The 19,458-nt window shown below is 39.3% G+C and overlaps 1 protein-coding gene across 1 annotated transcript in view; it reads right to left on the bottom strand.

Moving 5' to 3' along the window:
* The window catches only part of LOC139448306 (feeding circuit activating peptides-like), a 43,502-nt gene extending 24,991 nt beyond the window's left edge, over window positions 1-18,511 (bottom strand). The window contains exon 1 of the mRNA XM_071229856.1: window positions 18,316-18,511. Within this exon, the coding sequence (XP_071085957.1) occupies window positions 18,316-18,380 (65 nt within the window). The 5' untranslated portion in view covers window positions 18,381-18,511. The remainder of the gene's footprint in view (window positions 1-18,315) is intronic.
* Window positions 18,512-19,458: the final 947 nt, after the last annotated feature.

Here is a 19,458-nt window from a genome sequence, read left to right as displayed (position 1 = left end):
AAAAGACTCCATCCATAATCACATTAAATATTCTTTTCTAAAAGCAGATCTGTTCATTGTACGATTCTGATTATGTTATCTTTAAATGTTTAAAAGATGAATAACTATCAAATAGTGATGAAACCATGTGTTAGCGAAAGGAGAAGCGTATCCTGCCCCACCGTTGCCAAACAAACCACTCGCTCAAGTCAAACCTAGAGATGTTTAGGATACATATTCACGACTCCAGATGAAACTCATCTATTCTCCGAATAAAAATACCTGTGAGTAAACTACGGTTATAACGACCTTAAAGGGACCTCTAACTTTAATTTGTTATAACCGTAGTTCGTTATGAGCATAAATACTGCATAACTATAGCAAATAGTCATGACCAAAAATCGGTTCGTTATATCCGTCAGTTCGTTATAAGCATGTTCGTTACAAACGTACTTTACTGTAACTAATCAGGGCCCCGTTCCACAAAACAATTTTAGCGCAACAACTAAAGTAAATTCATGTTAAGGTGTGTGAGTTACTATAGTCTTAGAGATAAGATTGCTTTGTGGAACTGGGGTTAGATCGTGTAGATAAAGGCCACGGCAAACTGGCCCCACGACTGAGGTACGAAAACTGTTAGAACCAATTCAAAACCTGTTTCCCTTGTGTTAATCTCTTTTAAGGTGTTAATGGTGTAATATGATTACCCCCTCGTTGTATGTGTCCATGCGACTGCATCTCTGCTTAATAACGTCATGCATACAGTGCGATTTGTCCCCCAGGAACCATGAAGCCATATAGAAATCTACAACCTAATCAGGCAAAGCGCCGCTGTTGAACTCCCGGTCAACGTGTCGGACTGCGTGTGGCGTGAGTTATGAAAGACGGTCTTCCTTTCCTAACCTTTGTATAGTGTAATGGGATTTTGTAGATGTTGAATGAGACTATGCAAGATGGGATTATGCAATAAATATCTGTCATCAGGCAGGCCCTAAATAATTGAGCACATAGGCCAGTGTGATAACGTGGAATCCTAACGATTATATAAACACGCTTAGATATATAAACGCATATCGATGGACAAAAGGACATAGTCGAGTGTGTTGATCGATATAGATTATTTCGGATCTATACAGCTATATTGATATGTCAAAAAGATAGGTATTAGTAGAACAATCTACCGTCAAGTGTCGGTAAAGTGGCCTTTAGGCTAAGACGTTCGCTCGTCCCGCACCGTGACTCCGCGTCCCGGATTATAACACTTAGAGTGGTGCACGTACCCCTGTGTGCTGATGCTTGTTCTTGTCAAGACTAATGCTAGTTTTATAATACTAGCCCACTGAGATACATCGCCGCAGTTAAACATTGATGCCAAACTCAGAGAGAGTATATTTATAGCCGACTAGTCTGTGTTTTATCCCCTCTATGCCGAGAGCTTGGGAGGGAAACAACAAGTACCATATGTTCAGGTATTTTTGTATGATGTTAACTACCGACCGACCTTCCAATCTCAAGACAGACGCGGTCCTCTCAGCATCTTAAGTGCGGCGACGTATTATAACGATAAGAAGGAGAGAGGGGGGGGGGGGGGGGGGGGAGAGATTGTAGATTCAATTAAGTACACAAGTCGATAGGCACGGTGGATACATGAAGATGGACAGACAGACAGACAGACGAACATATACCAATTGCAAAATTAACATAAGTACAAACTATTATTCCTATCAATCCCAGTCTCTTCTCATATAGGTCATTGACTGTGTTTAAAGTTCTACTCCAGGACAACCCACTCCATGGTATCACCACCCTTTGAATAAATAACATTTAGTGACTTCAAATATCGCTTTGCGCCTTGGCAGCAGGAGACAACAGACAAGTCACAAAAACTCTTCAAAGACGGGGATTAATCAAAAGAGACATGAAGCATGAAATTTGACTCCCGTGGCATAACGTAGCATCATCAAACCTTCATCACATCTTCATCATCCGTCCCTTCTATTCTAATTATAATCTCCCAAAGCGGCCTGGGCACATGCGTGACTTACAGTGACTGTGGTTGTGGAGTTGGAGACGCTACATGACATGGGTATGTCAATTACTTTTTGTTTAATATCGTATGCTTTTTTTTATCGAGTTTATATGTTTGCTCGACATCTAACGTGAATCATGGGATGAATTATCTTCGACGTTCTTTTATGTGTTTTCTTCTTGGCTAAAAGAAAATCACCAGCTAGAAATAAGTTCGTGATAAATGACATGGCTGTTTCTTTTAGTGACCATATCGAATTCGGATATATAACCGATCGCGATACCAACTGTTTGCTCTCACGATGGTAGGCAATGGTAAGGAGTGAATATTTCGAGAATGCTTTAAGTGGGAATCTGGTACTGATGGTTATACCAACTATGTAGGCGTGTTCCTGAGATGTATCCATCAGCCGGGCATGAAAGTGTTGTTATTCCCCAATAAACTCAATTATTCATTATTTTATTAACATATTAAAATAAAAAATGCAAAGAGGGTTTGGGTGAGCCTGGCTCAGTCCGGCTGGTTAGGCTCATCATCAGCGCAGGGCCCTTGCAACTCAGACAGCGAAAGGGACTTCTCCCAGGAAGCGCTGCCTAGTCACACCCATGCCACCCAGAGCTTTTCGGAGAATGTGAAGATTCCCCAACGCTGCAGACTTCTGCATTACCTAGATTGTCAGAAGGGCTGTATTCCTTGACAAGCGTCAAAACTTGATTACGACAGATGCTTATGTTTTACTTGGAATCGTAAAGTGGACTGTGCCTTTTGCAGAAAAAAACTATCGTCATGGAAAGAATTACGTTGCTGATAATGGGATTGGCCATTATATCGTATTTTGCAGTAACAATATAAAGTCTTACTTCAACGTGTCCTCGTTCTTACAGTGACACAAAGCGAAGTTAAGTCTTGTTAACAAACTGGAGCAGTTTTGGGTGTAGTAAATATATAAAATATAGCAAAACTTATTTTCAGAGCAGGTGTTTCATTTTGCAGCCCATGACCCCGATCTGAAAGGTCATGTCTTGTTAAAACAGATTACTCCACAAGAAAGTGTTAAAAGTTAATTCCGCGTTCATTCCCAACGGGAATAGGTCTGTCAAAGCACAGTCAAGCTGACTTGGATGATTAATTAGGCGCAAACAGAACAATTTCACAAATTTATTTCTAACCTAGTGGAAAAAAACAATCTACTGGTCTTTGAAGAGTCCTATTGTTCGACTCAGCGGACACGTGAATGGGACTCGTAGATTGTCAAGGAATTGGTGTGGATTTTAATCTCTCACGTGGCAATATCATTCTCAGTTTGAATACATATAAACAGGTTTATTGGTAGCAGTTGGGATTTACATTGATTAATACACTACGGTTTCACAGTGCGTGACCTCACACCAATTTTGTCGCCGTACTAATTTCCAAAAGGCTCTTTTTAAGGTCAAAATGAGATATAATGATTGCCGCGTGAATATTTTCTTCGCCTCGTAGCAACATGTCATATTACCTCTGATCAGTGTGTTGAAATACTTGAAAGAAAAAACTGTGTCCTCTGTGAGAGATGATCCGTCACCACAATTTGACGTTCGGCTGTCGTAGTTACTGCGCTTAATTAACTAATTAGATACATGATATCCCATAAGAGTAACTAAAACATAACGAATCTGGTTGGCACAAAGCACAGGGACAACGTGCTGCATCGGCTGAGACTCGTCCGTCCATATGCAAATATCTGATGGTGAATAATCAGATACATTACTCACCCAGAATGCTTCATCGAATAATGATAATAATAATAATAATAATAATAATAATAATAATATGTAGAGGGCGTCATGGAAAATACAAATGCAAAATTCTTTGGAATAGACCAATTTACAGCCTCAGACGTATCCAGGCAAACAAACATGATCTTGTCCCTTTTGACACTAATGCGATTGACAAGATTGAGGAAAAACATGGCAAATATGCAGACCTCGCTTTCGAAATGTCACGATTCCATCCCAAGTACCAAGTTGTTCGACTCCCCATTGTTCTCGGTGCCTTAGGTTTGGTACCTACCAATTTGTTGACAGACATTGGGAGAGTATCCGGGTTTGCTACCAGGAATACAGCCCTTCTGACAATCTGGGTAACGCAGAAGGCTGCAGTGTTGGGGAGTCTTCACATTCTCCGATAAGTCCCTACGTCATGGTAGCTTGGCGTGGCAGGAACAGTATATGACGTTATACAAATCAAGTCACAATCAGCGCGAATCCGGGATTTGAACCCAGAATAATAGGATTCCTGACACGACTTAGAAACACTACTGTCCACCAAACACAAGCTTGACGTTTTTCGCTTATCTACAAATTTTATACCAACTCAATTCAATAAAATTCATAACATTTTGGCTGTACCAAAAAACCCACTCTACGTCGTCGGCAGATTTCTACAGCGTCTTGATTTGTACACGTTATCCTTTCAATTTAACACCGTTGTTAAGGAAACACTGTCATGGATATCTCTTCCTTACATAAGCCCTTATAAACTCGTTGTAAACTCTTGAGCGACAGGTGGGTTTGATTGAGGTTGATATACTTCTATAGTCTATAGCCGTCAGCGTAAATCTAAGGACAGTGTGGCGCTATTCTTATAGTTGAGATGTTACGGTTGATATGTTTGTAATAGAAAGAGGATTCCTTGTAGTAAATGCCGATATATACACGCACAAGTTCTCTGTCTATGTTAGTGAACAGCCAAACACTCGAGTTCTTCGAACCATACATTGCCAGATCGCACAATCTCCACCATTCACATTCGAAGTTGATTGCACGATGTCATATAAACTGTACGGTTCAAACATTTTATTCTTGTTTAAAGCGTGTCAAGCTGAAATGTACAAAACCTCACGAAGCACGTGTTTCACCCTCTAACTGTTACATAACGGAACTTTCACAGCATATAAATGTACTCCACGTGACCGAAATAGTGACCAGCCATTGGTCGAAAGTATTGGCGCGTGCTATAACGGTTGATATGTTATAGTTGACGTTACCATGAAGCTTATCTCACTGATCGATGAAGCTTATTGACTAATGTTTTCATATATAAGAACGACATCCAATGTAAGCGCTCCTGAAAACGTTTTTTTTTGTCATTTAACTTAAAAAAAGAGAAGGCATCAATAACATGTATAAATATATAATAAATAACATGTTTTTATAATTTACGTCATTGATTATTGCGTGTATCGATTATGAATACGTCCTCCATGAACTGAACTATAAGGTTACGTCACACGTGTCAATCAATCACGTTCACTAGCTTATGGGCAGTTTATTCTCTCCAAACCACCGGCGGTGGTACAAAAGAGTGCAAAAGAGTAAGCATGTAGACATAAGGTATTGACCCGTGAAGATCCGGGGTAGAATCGGTCTTCAGCGACCCTTACTTGCCGTAAAAGGCGACCATGCTTGTTGTAAGAGGCGACTAACGGGATCGGGTAGTCAGGATTGCTGATTTGGTTGATGCATGTCATCGATCCTAATTGCGTGGATCGATGCTCATGATGTCAATCTCTGGATTGACTGGTCCAAACTCGATTATTTACAGACCGCCGTCCTAATGCTGTAATATTGCTGAATACGGCGTTGAACAACAAACAAACATGAAGTATTTATATGTGACAAGATGACAGTTTTTCATGCATGAATATATTCCTTTCTGTTTTGGGTTTTCGTAATGTTTCAAATATTTCATCAGTTAATCTCGATAGGTTCTTAAGATCTCTGGTGTTTTGACTGGACAATAACCTCTTAAATGTGTACAAATTAGATCATAGATAAAGTATACAAGTCTATATTGTGACAGAGCCCTCACCCAAACAGATAATGAAATTCGTCAGCAACTGAGTGAGAGTTGCACAATTCACATACACGATCTTCTTTCTTTACATTATTCCAACGGCAATTTCAATTGGTGAATTATGGTTACATATTCTGAATTTTAAGATTGGAATATACATATTTTTTGTCATCAAAAGGTATCTTTTAAATTTTGGCTCTTCTACAGTATAGTAGGAATTGATCTTGTATTTCCTCGACTACCTTAGCAACCAGCCATGTGGTATTACAGGTGACAGGGTTATAGAATATGTGTGTTAGTCCACAGTTATTTAATAAAGTTTTACTCCCTGCTAGCCAGGTATAACTTACATCATGATTCCGTTTAACAAAGTGATGAATTGTTTGCGAAAGTTTCTTATCACACATAGGTGTTGCGATGTTATGCCAGAATTTACTTACACGTTTTGAGATAGTTATGCGTTCAGGTTCCCTGCATAATTTGCCATAAACCATAAAGTTTGAAGATCATGCTTAATCCAGTAGCAAATTTAAATATTTTAAATGAACATTCAATAATTTGTAATGTTTCGTATCCCCATATTTCTGAACTATATAAAAAGATAGGTGATACCATAGAATCAAAAGACGAGAGGAAAATTAATACTAGTATTTCTTGCGCCTTTTAGGAGACAGAACATAGCTTTCTTGACATTAGAGGCAATAGATTTAATTGCGATTTAACTAGCCATTCCTAATTTGAGTACAAAACAGATCGGGTTATTATTCACTGTTTTTGTCCACAAAACCGGACAAAAGGACCCTAAACACCCCAAATCCATAATAATTCCATTAAAGATAACATAAAATATTAACAATAAATTGCCATCTCCTGTAGAACCATTACCAATTTATTAGCCTCAGTCATCCCTGCACTATCTGCAACAAAATACCCGCCTATCCGATCTAACGGTAAAATCTTAGATAGGAAAAGAGTAATACCGTTAGAACTATTACTGTCAAATTAGTACCTAATCAACATGGTTTCAATTACGTCAGTGCATAAATTTCAAATAAAGTAGCCGCTGGTATCACTTTAAAGCGTCTCCGCCTGTAGGGAATCTCGCTGAGGTATATAACAATCAGGGTAACGCTAATTGGCGTATCAATAAGTGATCCTTTGATCATGTGTGTTAAATGTAAAATTGAAAATGGCACGGCTCCCTACTGTGTTCGGTTTTATCACATGCTTTAAAATTACCTCATCGATTCTATTTCATGGTCAATGGTTCCCTGAGACAGGTCCGTGATACGAATCTATGACTACATCTCTTATTGAAGTTTAATCAACGAGCAGAAGGTTTTTTTTTTATTTTGCCTCAGTATTTGTTTGACCCGTGAAGATCCAGGATGGAATAGGTCTTCAACCACCCATGCTTGCTACAAAAGGCGACTATGATTGTCGTACGAGGCGACTAACGGGATCGGGTAGTCAGGCTCGCTGACTTGGTTGATGCATGTCATCGTATCCCAATTGCGAGGATCGATGCTCATGATGTCCATCACTGGATTGTCTGGTCCAGACACGATTATTTACAGACCGCCGTCATATAACTTGAATACTGATGAGCTCAGTGTCAAACAACAAACAACCTCAGTATTTAGAATTCCAGTTTGTTGGCAAGTGTGTTTTCAACGTTGCATATTGATATTCCAGCTGTATGACGGTGGCGTGTAACTACGCGAGTCTGGACCAGACAAACCAATGATTGATATTATGAGCAACGCCCCACGTCAAGACACATGTCATACAATCAACATTTCACCTAAGCTTACCACTGATATCTCTCAACACACGCAAAGGCCACTCGGTACACAGGCTAACTGAATCCTCAAAGGGGTATTTAACCTTTTCCTCCCATTGACAAAAACATCCATTTATCTGTCTCTTTCATGTCATTTAAACACATTGTTTAACGATGGGGAATAGCTGAAGAGTAAAACTCGGTCATCTTGTTGTCGGACACTCGGTATCAAAAGATTAAATGCATTATGGTTTTCCTTTAATTAACTAGTATAAGTAGTATTAATTTAGTTCAGTCTTTAACATTTAAGTTTGTATGTGAGTCACATCACACTCAGTAATATACCATCTATATTATGTCGTCCTGTAAATATGTTAGTCTAAACCAGAGAAAACAGTGATTGATATTATAAGCAAAGATGTTCGTCGTCGGGTACACGCTTTTAACGATGTCATCGAGGCTGACAGCATCATCCATAACTCGCCTTGTCCAGAGCAAACTTTGGACCTACTACCCTTGAAACCCATGGGATCGAAATAAACCCATTTTTATCGGTTCCTATTGAATCATATTTCCTTTTTTATTCAAATTGTGTTGTGCATTTGATTCTGTGAATAACAGATATGATCTGATCTTCAGACAATCAAGATAAAATTCTCACTCTAATGATATCAGATTATGACATGCTAATTTGATCATAATGTGCGTGTTGTTTTAATAGAAATTACCAGCATAATATCATTGTTCAGCATATTTTAGATGATTTATTTCAAACCACCAAGGACTTATCATCTCATCAGATTGCTGAATTGGCCTTTCCAGTCACGATTTACTATTTTCTGCTCATAATAACTGGAGCCGCAGCACATGCCCTTGGCGCCGACCCTCATGGGAACGTTTGTTAAGGCCGGATCGTTGTAACACACTAACTGTTTACCTAAGTAACCCATCAAATGATCTAGTTCACAGTCTCTCCGTGTTGGATAGCGATACAGTGGCGTTTGTAAAGGACTATATTTGTTGGCACTGCAATAACAGGTGACACCAATGGTTACATTATTTTCACATTACTAAAGAAATGATTGTTATGTTTGAAGTTGGACCGGAAATTAATGTAGACGTTGATTTTAAACCAGGGAATAAGCGTTCACTTTGCACCTGCTGTTGTATTGGCAGCATCCAAAGCAGAGGATACTGATGATGATCATTGCATACCCCGTGGGTATTCCAGGTTAGAATAGGTCCTCAGCAACCAATCCTTGTCGACTAAGCGACTAAATTGATCGGGTGGTCTGGCACGGTGGTTTGTTTGATTGCGTGTCATGGTATCCAAACGGCTTGAACCGTTGCTCATACTAACATAGCTTTCTTGACATTAGAGGCAATAGATTTAATTGCGATTTAACTAGCCATTCCTAATTTGAGTACAAAACAGATCGGGTTATTATTCACTGTTTTTGTCCACAAAACCGGACAAAAGGACCCTAAACACCCCAAATCCATAATAATTCCATTAAAGATAACATAAAATATTAACAATAAATTGCCATCTCCTGTAGAACCATTACCAATTTATTAGCCTCAGTCATCCCTGCACTATCTGCAACAAAATACCCGCCTATCCGATCTAACGGTAAAATCTTAGATAGGAAAAGAGTAATACCGTTAGAACTATTACTGTCAAATTAGTACCTAATCAACATGGTTTCAATTACGTCAGTGCATAAATTTCAAATAAAGTAGCCGCTGGTATCACTTTAAAGCGTCTCCGCCTGTAGGGAATCTCGCTGAGGTATATAACAATCAGGGTAACGCTAATTGGCGTATCAATAAGTGATCCTTTGATCATGTGTGTTAAATGTAAAATTGAAAATGGCACGGCTCCCTACTGTGTTCGGTTTTATCACATGCTTTAAAATTACCTCATCGATTCTATTTCATGGTCAATGGTTCCCTGAGACAGGTCCGTGATACGAATCTATGACTACATCTCTTATTGAAGTTTAATCAACGAGCAGAAGGTTTTTTTTTTATTTTGCCTCAGTATTTGTTTGACCCGTGAAGATCCAGGATGGAATAGGTCTTCAACCACCCATGCTTGCTACAAAAGGCGACTATGATTGTCGTACGAGGCGACTAACGGGATCGGGTAGTCAGGCTCGCTGACTTGGTTGATGCATGTCATCGTATCCCAATTGCGAGGATCGATGCTCATGATGTCCATCACTGGATTGTCTGGTCCAGACACGATTATTTACAGACCGCCGTCATATAACTTGAATACTGATGAGCTCAGTGTCAAACAACAAACAACCTCAGTATTTAGAATTCCAGTTTGTTGGCAAGTGTGTTTTCAACGTTGCATATTGATATTCCAGCTGTATGACGGTGGCGTGTAACTACGCGAGTCTGGACCAGACAAACCAATGATTGATATTATGAGCAACGCCCCACGTCAAGACACATGTCATACAATCAACATTTCACCTAAGCTTACCACTGATATCTCTCAACACACGCAAAGGCCACTCGGTACACAGGCTAACTGAATCCTCAAAGGGGTATTTAACCTTTTCCTCCCATTGACAAAAACATCCATTTATCTGTCTCTTTCATGTCATTTAAACACATTGTTTAACGATGGGGAATAGCTGAAGAGTAAAACTCGGTCATCTTGTTGTCGGACACTCGGTATCAAAAGATTAAATGCATTATGGTTTTCCTTTAATTAACTAGTATAAGTAGTATTAATTTAGTTCAGTCTTTAACATTTAAGTTTGTATGTGAGTCACATCACACTCAGTAATATACCATCTATATTATGTCGTCCTGTAAATATGTTAGTCTAAACCAGAGAAAACAGTGATTGATATTATAAGCAAAGATGTTCGTCGTCGGGTACACGCTTTTAACGATGTCATCGAGGCTGACAGCATCATCCATAACTCGCCTTGTCCAGAGCAAACTTTGGACCTACTACCCTTGAAACCCATGGGATCGAAATAAACCCATTTTTATCGGTTCCTATTGAATCATATTTCCTTTTTTATTCAAATTGTGTTGTGCATTTGATTCTGTGAATAACAGATATGATCTGATCTTCAGACAATCAAGATAAAATTCTCACTCTAATGATATCAGATTATGACATGCTAATTTGATCATAATGTGCGTGTTGTTTTAATAGAAATTACCAGCATAATATCATTGTTCAGCATATTTTAGATGATTTATTTCAAACCACCAAGGACTTATCATCTCATCAGATTGCTGAATTGGCCTTTCCAGTCACGATTTACTATTTTCTGCTCATAATAACTGGAGCCGCAGCACATGCCCTTGGCGCCGACCCTCATGGGAACGTTTGTTAAGGCCGGATCGTTGTAACACACTAACTGTTTACCTAAGTAACCCATCAAATGATCTAGTTCACAGTCTCTCCGTGTTGGATAGCGATACAGTGGCGTTTGTAAAGGACTATATTTGTTGGCACTGCAATAACAGGTGACACCAATGGTTACATTATTTTCACATTACTAAAGAAATGATTGTTATGTTTGAAGTTGGACCGGAAATTAATGTAGACGTTGATTTTAAACCAGGGAATAAGCGTTCACTTTGCACCTGCTGTTGTATTGGCAGCATCCAAAGCAGAGGATACTGATGATGATCATTGCATACCCCGTGGGTATTCCAGGTTAGAATAGGTCCTCAGCAACCAATCCTTGTCGACTAAGCGACTAAATTGATCGGGTGGTCTGGCACGGTGGTTTGTTTGATTGCGTGTCATGGTATCCAAACGGCTTGAACCGTTGCTCATACTAGTAATCACGCTCTGGGCGTCCGTCCTTGTTAATCTCACACATCGTGATGTAAGTGAATTACTGTTGAAAGCGGTATTAAACCATCCTCACGAAAACCCAAACATATGTACATAAGCCGAATTGATTTAAGTTTAATATATATTCAAGGTATCAACGTCTCAAATTACTTGAATGAGTTCTGTTACGTACATAACTACAGTATATATTCCATACGGGCGTGAAAGGCAAAGCACCGATGAACATAATATGAATAGATCAGGAATGACACCAGGTGTTCGCGAAAAGGGTAAGCATGTCCTACCCTTCCGGTAGCTCCACGCACTGACAATTACACGTACATGTACGTTGCCTAACATAGCGAGGCAGTACCCAGGAATACGACCGCTTGTCCCTATCAGACAAGCCAGTGATATTGGGCCAGACCATCCAGTGACACGATAGCCAGTTTACTGATTTTATTGAAACTTTTGTTCATTTTGAATTCGTCAGTGCCAAAATCCTCCTGCTCAGAAATAAAGTGATTTTTTTTAGAAATCTGTTGGTTTTACAACACTGTGAGCGCCATAAAACAATGCTGAAGGGCTTGTGGTGAACGGCGGAGTTCATTTGGCAAATCGGTATCTCTTAGATAAACCATACGATAATTACGTTAATATTTTTTTAGAAAAACGGCCTGATCTCAAGGGCTTCATCTTTCGCGATACTAGCCAGGTATTACCTACATCATGATTCCTTCCAACAAAGTGATATATCATTTGTGAAACTTTCTTATCAAACATAGGTGTTGCGATGTTATGTCAGAATTTAATTAAAAGTTTTGAGATTGTTATGCGTTCAGGTTCCCTGCCTAATTCGCCATAAACCATAAAGTTTGGAGTTCATGCTTAATCCAGTAGCAAATTTCGCGATTGCAAGTGAGAAGAGTCGTGTCGTCATCCGTATACAGATAAATATCCCGTGTCTGACAGTAGAGTTGGTAATTATGACTCAAGCGGTTCTAATGGGACTAAAGTTTCTAGGGCTTGGACGGGTAACTCGGGTACTCGGGTCGGGTGGGTCCTAAGTAGGACCCGGGTACCCACAGGACTACCCGGACCCGTTGTTAGCCACGTGATATATATTGTTTAATGACAAACATTATCTAAAACTCTATGGTTACACTATAAGTCACTAATATTCCTATTCTTTCTGACATTCCTTCTTACTTTTATATGTTTGAATAAAGATAAAACTTCATGCATTAAACTTCAGTGTATGCATGAGCGGTTATACACGTGTATCTAAATACATCTTGCCAGGGCTACGGTCAAACTTGTCCAAATCGGACAGTTTGTACCTATCTCTACATATCTACAGCGGGTACCCGGGTAGGGTCGGGTAATAGGGTGGTGGGTACCCGGGTAGTAAATTTGGACCCGTCCAAGCCCAAAACTAAACCATGATTGAATCAATTCATATAATAGAATCATGGTAAACTATTTGCAGCCGCAGTACCCATGTACTTCTAGTGCATGTATAACGTCCGTGTTTGTGAACACAAACAAGGGCAAAGAAGACTAGTTGAATAATATGGATCATGTCAATTATTTGATTTATGCCCCATAAATACCATCAGCCTTGGAGCTATCATTAAACCTTCTCGGTGTAACATACTTATTGTTTAATCTATCGTCACAACATAGTCGTATTGGTTTGATTTAGGACATAATTACCCATAAGCGTCCACTATATTCTTACGAAACACGCAACATGAAGACTGGATTGCATGGATATGTCAGCAGCTTACAGCTGATGTACACAGCATGGCCACAGAGAGGATGGTTAAAGATCAAAGATGCGATGATATGTCATATGAATTATATTCGCGCGCACTTATGACACTTTTGAGAAAAACCATTGCTTGACATGATGACATGCTGGATTATATTATATTATTACTTCATCATAGTGAAACATGGTGTTTGACTTCATATATGCATGTATATATATATAAGATGTACTGGAAGATGAAATTATTAAAATGTGGCTGGATTATATGGTGCAGTGAATTACATTTGTAAAAAGGAGTTAAATGATATAATTCGGAAGATGAAGTAACCTATCATAATTATCATTGGTAGTAGTAGTAGTAGTAGTAGTAGTAGTAGTAGTAGTAGTAGTAGTAGTAGTAGTAGTGAGTGAGTGAGTTGAGTTTACCCACGAGCACGGGTATGGTGCTGACAAACCTAGCAACAAAATCGGGGCGAACCGGGATTCGAACCCACAATCATAGGTTTCTGGCGTGCCCAAGGGACGCAACTCTGCAGAACGAATCGCGGCGCCTTAGACGACTGGGTCACCCGTGCCCCCCAGTAGTAGAAGTAGTACTACCAGTGAGTGAGTGAGTGAGTTGGGTTTAACGCCGCTTTTAACAATATTCCAGTTATATCGCGGCGTGTCAGCTTGATGTGGGAGGAAAGCCCGAAGTGATGCAGGTCTCAGACGTTTACCACTTCGGTGAAACCCACGAGCACGGGTATGGTGCTGACAAACCTAGAAACATAATCGGGGCGAACTAGTACTACTAGTAGTAGTGGTAGTAGTAGTGGTAGTAGTAGTAGTAGTAGTAGTAGTAGTAGTAGTAGTAGTAGTAGCCATTGATAACACATATTATCATGATAACATATAATCAAATATACGTGATCATCAAAGGGCCGAACGTATATACTAGTACCAACAGACTGTCAACTAAAACAGCACTAACACAATGATAGCTGCAAGGAAACCATTCTCAAGTTTGGCCATCAAACATACGGGCAATTAGCTTAAATAATTTTAAAATAAGGAAGGAATCTCACACTGAAAAAACATGGACAGGGGATTTAATATGCACAGTTATTTTATTTATCTCTGTCTACTCACAGTTCCTGCTTAAAACGTCATTTGAAACAAACAAAGCGTTTTCAGGTGAGGCTTTTATTTACGTAGGTTACATTGATTAAAATAACACAGAACATAAATCCAGCACCTAAAGTTTTAGGAAAGGGTATGGGCACTCGCATTTTTAAAATGCACATTTATGTCTAAAATCAAGAGCTCCCATTATTTTCATGTCGCATTAAATTCCTGTTTTACAGTATATAGAATATTTGAAACAGCGACCCGAGGGTGTTGAATTTCACAAGGATTAGTGTTGGTGACCTGTTTTTACGTCGTACAAAGTGTAACGCTGGGCGATGCTGCATCTGCAACCTCTTTAAGTACGCTGCTTACTTTACAGGACCGATACCAACGATGTCGATATGAGCTTCATCCAAGTTATTAGTTGCATGCTTGATTTAGGAGATTGTCCAAACGTTCGCCAACATGGGAGTACGACATCATTAAGATGTTGTTCAGTGACTATATGATTATGGAATTCTTGTCGATAATCCAAATGTTTGTGGACATAATTATCTTGTTTGTTAATATCCTATATGCAAGGAGTGAGTGAGTGAGTTAAATTTTACATCGCATCGGCAATATTTCAGCCATATAGCGATGGGAACTAGGTATTAAATCTAAAATATCTGTCGACAAAAGACAGTAAAATAGTAAAGTATATCACAGTTTTTAATAAAACAAACTAGATCATAATTTCTTTTAAAAAACATATAGCTATAATAGATTGAGTCCTGTCAATTACAACATGGCTATAGACCTGATAACCAAAGTGAGACCACCTTACTGGAAATCATGGGGACTTACAGTACCTATGCTTCCTGCATGACTCCCCAGCAGGATTTATGCCATCACTTTGGCTACCAGTGGCTGTACCGTATGCTAGCCAATATTAAAAAAGACAATACAATCTAAGTTCTAAAACACAAGTCAATATTACTTACCTTGATCGAAAATGGATTTACGTGGCACTAGCAGGAGGACAATTTCTTTACGCTACTTTAACCACTATTTATACAAGGAGTTGAGAGATATACACAGTCACATGTGTTTGAATCTTGATGTCAGTAATGTTGTAGAGTTCTTTTTAATGGTTGGACCTTTGACTTATGGTTTGACGTCGGCCTTTATGTTTGACGTCCTCAGTGTGAAACCCGTTCTTGTTTTTCTTTTGTTTTTTGTTATTCTTGAATATTTCCGTCCATTGCTTCAAAGACGCACGTGCTACATTCGCACCCATGTTCATCTTATAGCGTATGCTTAACTTTGTGTTTATGTTATTACGTGAAAAATGAATTTCCTGTATTTTTTATGAGTTAAAACGGCGTAAATATCAAACGTCAACGCTAGAGAATAAGCAGTCACGATTATCCGCCGAAACAGATTCTATTTGGCGTAAAAGGCAAAAATCGGTAGAAACACCACATAAAAAATGGTTTGATACTGTTTGCAACTTGAAAGTTACCAGTAGATTTGTCGGCGCTAAATTGAATTTGGACAGATCGCGCAGAGAGTGGTTTTAAACGTTATATTTAGCTTTCTGTCGTCCCCTTTATTGAAATACACACATCTAGTCGATTTCTATCGTGTTTTCTGCCCAAAGTATATTGCCATACATACCTTGAAAATTGCTGAAACAGCACTTGATTGAGAAAGATTTCTTGAAATGATTTATCCTCGTGGATGTGTTCCGTTATTCAAATCGGTGGATGTAAGTGTGATTTGACAACTGATCACTCACTCACTCACTCACTCACTCACTCACTCAACTTGATTTGGTACAGTCCGCCGGGATATAGATGCGGACTCCACATCCACAAGACGAGACCGCCTCCGTGGTCTAGTGGTAGAGCGTCCGCCCGGAGAGCGGAAGGTCCGGGGTTCGATCCCCGGCCGCATCAAACTAAAAGATGGTACTTGGTGTTACCCTGTCTGCCGCTCGGCATTAAGGGGCTAAAACAAGGACTGGTCGGCTCGGAGTCAGTATACTGTATCTGAGTGGGGTATTCATGTTAAACTGCGGCATAGTATCTCAGTGAGTTAGCACTATAAATCGGCATCAGTCCCATCTAGTACAAGCAGCCACACACACACACACGTACATGCACGTCGCTATATAAGTGCAATAATCTTACGCGACGTTAAACCCCCTGTCACCTCACCTCACCTCCACTAGACGATCACATGTACTTATAACTTAAACCTGTGGCTACCCGTAGAGCAGGACATGCCTCCCCTCTCGGCGAACACCGGGTGTCATCACTGACTTTCAGTCATCAATTCATCACTATTTTGACTATAATTCAAACATAATCTGTTGGGCAGATAATCGACTGATTATTCTCTGGTGTTGACGTTTTAAATTTACTTACAGTAAACTATATGTACTTATAACGAACTACGGCTATAAAGAACTAAAATTAGTAGTCCCTTTGAGTTCGTTATAACCGTAGTTTACTGTACTTGCTGCAGCATACCATGAGAACGTATATTAATATAAAAACATATATTTCAGCATTTCAATGTTTAAAGCGGCGTTAGACCAAACTAACTCACTATAGCATTTCAGGGAGTGATAGCGTTTACTTAGACGTAAGGTCGTCAGAAAACAATCTTTCAGGGGGGATTGATGAAAGTTTCTTTTTTTGCCACATGTAACAGCTGGTTTAGATTATCAATAATATATAAAACAACTATATAAAGGAACATATACGAAAATATCGTTAACATCATCATGACAATTATGGACAAATCAATATTTCGTGCTGAACGCGCGGAGAGAAATCGCTGATGTGCTACTGGATGAACTTCTTTCGTGTATCACTGTGTTATCCTTCAATGACAATTACTTCACGTCTTATCGGTCTCAAATCAGTCTTTCCTCTACAATTAGTTTATCGGCATCTCATATGAATAACAGGTACGTGAACAGGGTATTTTGGTGCCAAGAGAATTCTCTGGATCATCGACCCACTTATGTACATAGAAATTAATAATGGTAATTATTTTGTGGTTAGCATGAGTAGTTATTGTTACGTGTTGTTAAAAAGTTGGTATCTGTTCATGTTTTGGCATAAATTCCAATAAGATTGTTAATTAGAAAACAGGAAATAATTAAAACTCGATTCTGTAAATGAGATTTCCACAATATCAAAGTATAAGTCATAAAAGTCTTGTTAATGAATGTGACGCATCGTGATATGTTTGTTTCCTATTAAAAGTTTTTAAAATAAAATATTAGTATTCATAAATCTGTAAATCATGGAGCTGATATTAGTTTATGTCATAGGTAAGTTATCACGTCGTTCACCATACAAATACTCCATCCCCATCCGCATCAACCATCCCATCCGCATCAACCATCCCCATCGCAACGTTCATCTACATTTAACGACGTTACGTATGTAAAGTTTTTAAATACATTATTATTATCGCCATCCAAATCCCTCATCGCCATCCACATCACCATCCATATCCGCACCCCCATCCTCACCCCCATTTAACTATCCTACTTATAAAAGTCTAACAAAATTATTAATCATATTCAATACCTGTAAAGTAGCGAGCTTATGAGAGCATATTTAGAAACAGCTTCATTCTCAACTTGTTGAACGGTGTAAAAATATACATCGAAACGTCGCTATATACAATAAACTAGAAGTTGTTATTTTTCTAATTTACTCACCAACTTCTACAATGCCAACAAACAGTTCTCAACTTGTTCGTCAACCAACTCCCATTCCCCATTCAACTCTCTTCCTCGTGAAAAATCTTTGAAATACAATATCATAAATTATATTCGATATCTGTAAAGCATCGCGCTAGTATGTGAGCATGTTCGGTAGTGGGTAGTTCGTCGCCACGTCCGTTACTTTAATCAACACCCCATTCCCAATTACGCTATATGTAGATAAACATGTGAAGTTGGACAAAGTTTCACTTACCATAGAACCATCCCATTTAGAAGCAGAAGAACACAGACGGAAAAGAGAATCTTCACAGTCTCCATTGTCTGAATATCGTGGACACTGTGTCTGTATGAGGGTGCCGGGTCGTCTGCCTCGGCCGATCTGTCGTCTGCGTTCAAGTTTAAAAGTGGATGATGACTACACGCCAATCAGTTTTATATCTACAGATTCTATGACATGCGCGGACGGGCCGCTGATCTGGAATCGCATGATCAATACAAGTTCTTAACAAGCGCTACCAAGCTGAATGGACTGAGCGAAGGAAGACATTCCACCATTGGTTGAACTTTGGGGTTGGATCCAGTGGCGTTAATAGATGCGCGCGACAGGTTGATAAGTATTATTTTGTTGTCTGGTATTTGCCTTACAAATAAGTACCGAAATGGTGTTTGGAGATAAACAAGTCATAAAATCCTTGGATGGGTGATTGCGCCCTGTTCTAATTGCTTAAAGGGGAAGTGTGGGATGAGATGTCGAAGAAATGTGTCGGGATTTTGGCAGTAAAAAGGCTCGTATGTTAATTCCGGCATTATAAAACTTACGTTGGTGATCCTGTGATTGCTTTTAACGACGCTGTCGATATCAGTCGTATGAAGCACTCACAGAAGCAAAGTGAAGTATCGTCTGCCGCCTGCAACAACTGTAATTTAAAGAATCATTAATTTGGTTAAATGATCGAAGGCATATGAGCTTACATTGTCTGTAATTGCGTGAGGGTCTTGTTGTGCATGTAACCGTTGTCTCTGGCCCCCTGACGAAAAAACAACTGACTGTCAAATTAGGACCATAGTGATTCAAAGACTTCGTGAAGATCCGGGTTAGAATTGGTCTTCAGCAATCCATGCTTGTCGTAAGAGGCGACTAACGGGATCGGGTAGTCAGGCGCGCTGACTTGGTTGCTGCATGTCATCGTATCCCAATTGCGTAGGTCCATGCTGATGATGCAAATCACTGGAATGTTTGGTCCAGACTCGATTATTTACAGACCGCCGTCATATGGCTGGACTAGCTACTGTTGTTGCGTGCGGTGTTAAAAACCAATCAAACTAACACACAAAACAAACAAGTGATTCTTAGACTTCCTTCACGAAAATCAAATTTGCCGTGCAAATATATGTC

The sequence above is a fragment of the Haliotis cracherodii genome, unplaced genomic scaffold (assembly GCF_022045235.1).
Source record: "Haliotis cracherodii isolate W230 unplaced genomic scaffold, xgHalCrac1.p SCAF_7, whole genome shotgun sequence".
Classification (NCBI taxonomy): domain Eukaryota; kingdom Metazoa; phylum Mollusca; class Gastropoda; order Lepetellida; family Haliotidae; genus Haliotis; species Haliotis cracherodii.
Note: the sequence above shows the minus strand (reverse complement) of the source record. Positions and strands in the feature narration are given on the sequence as shown.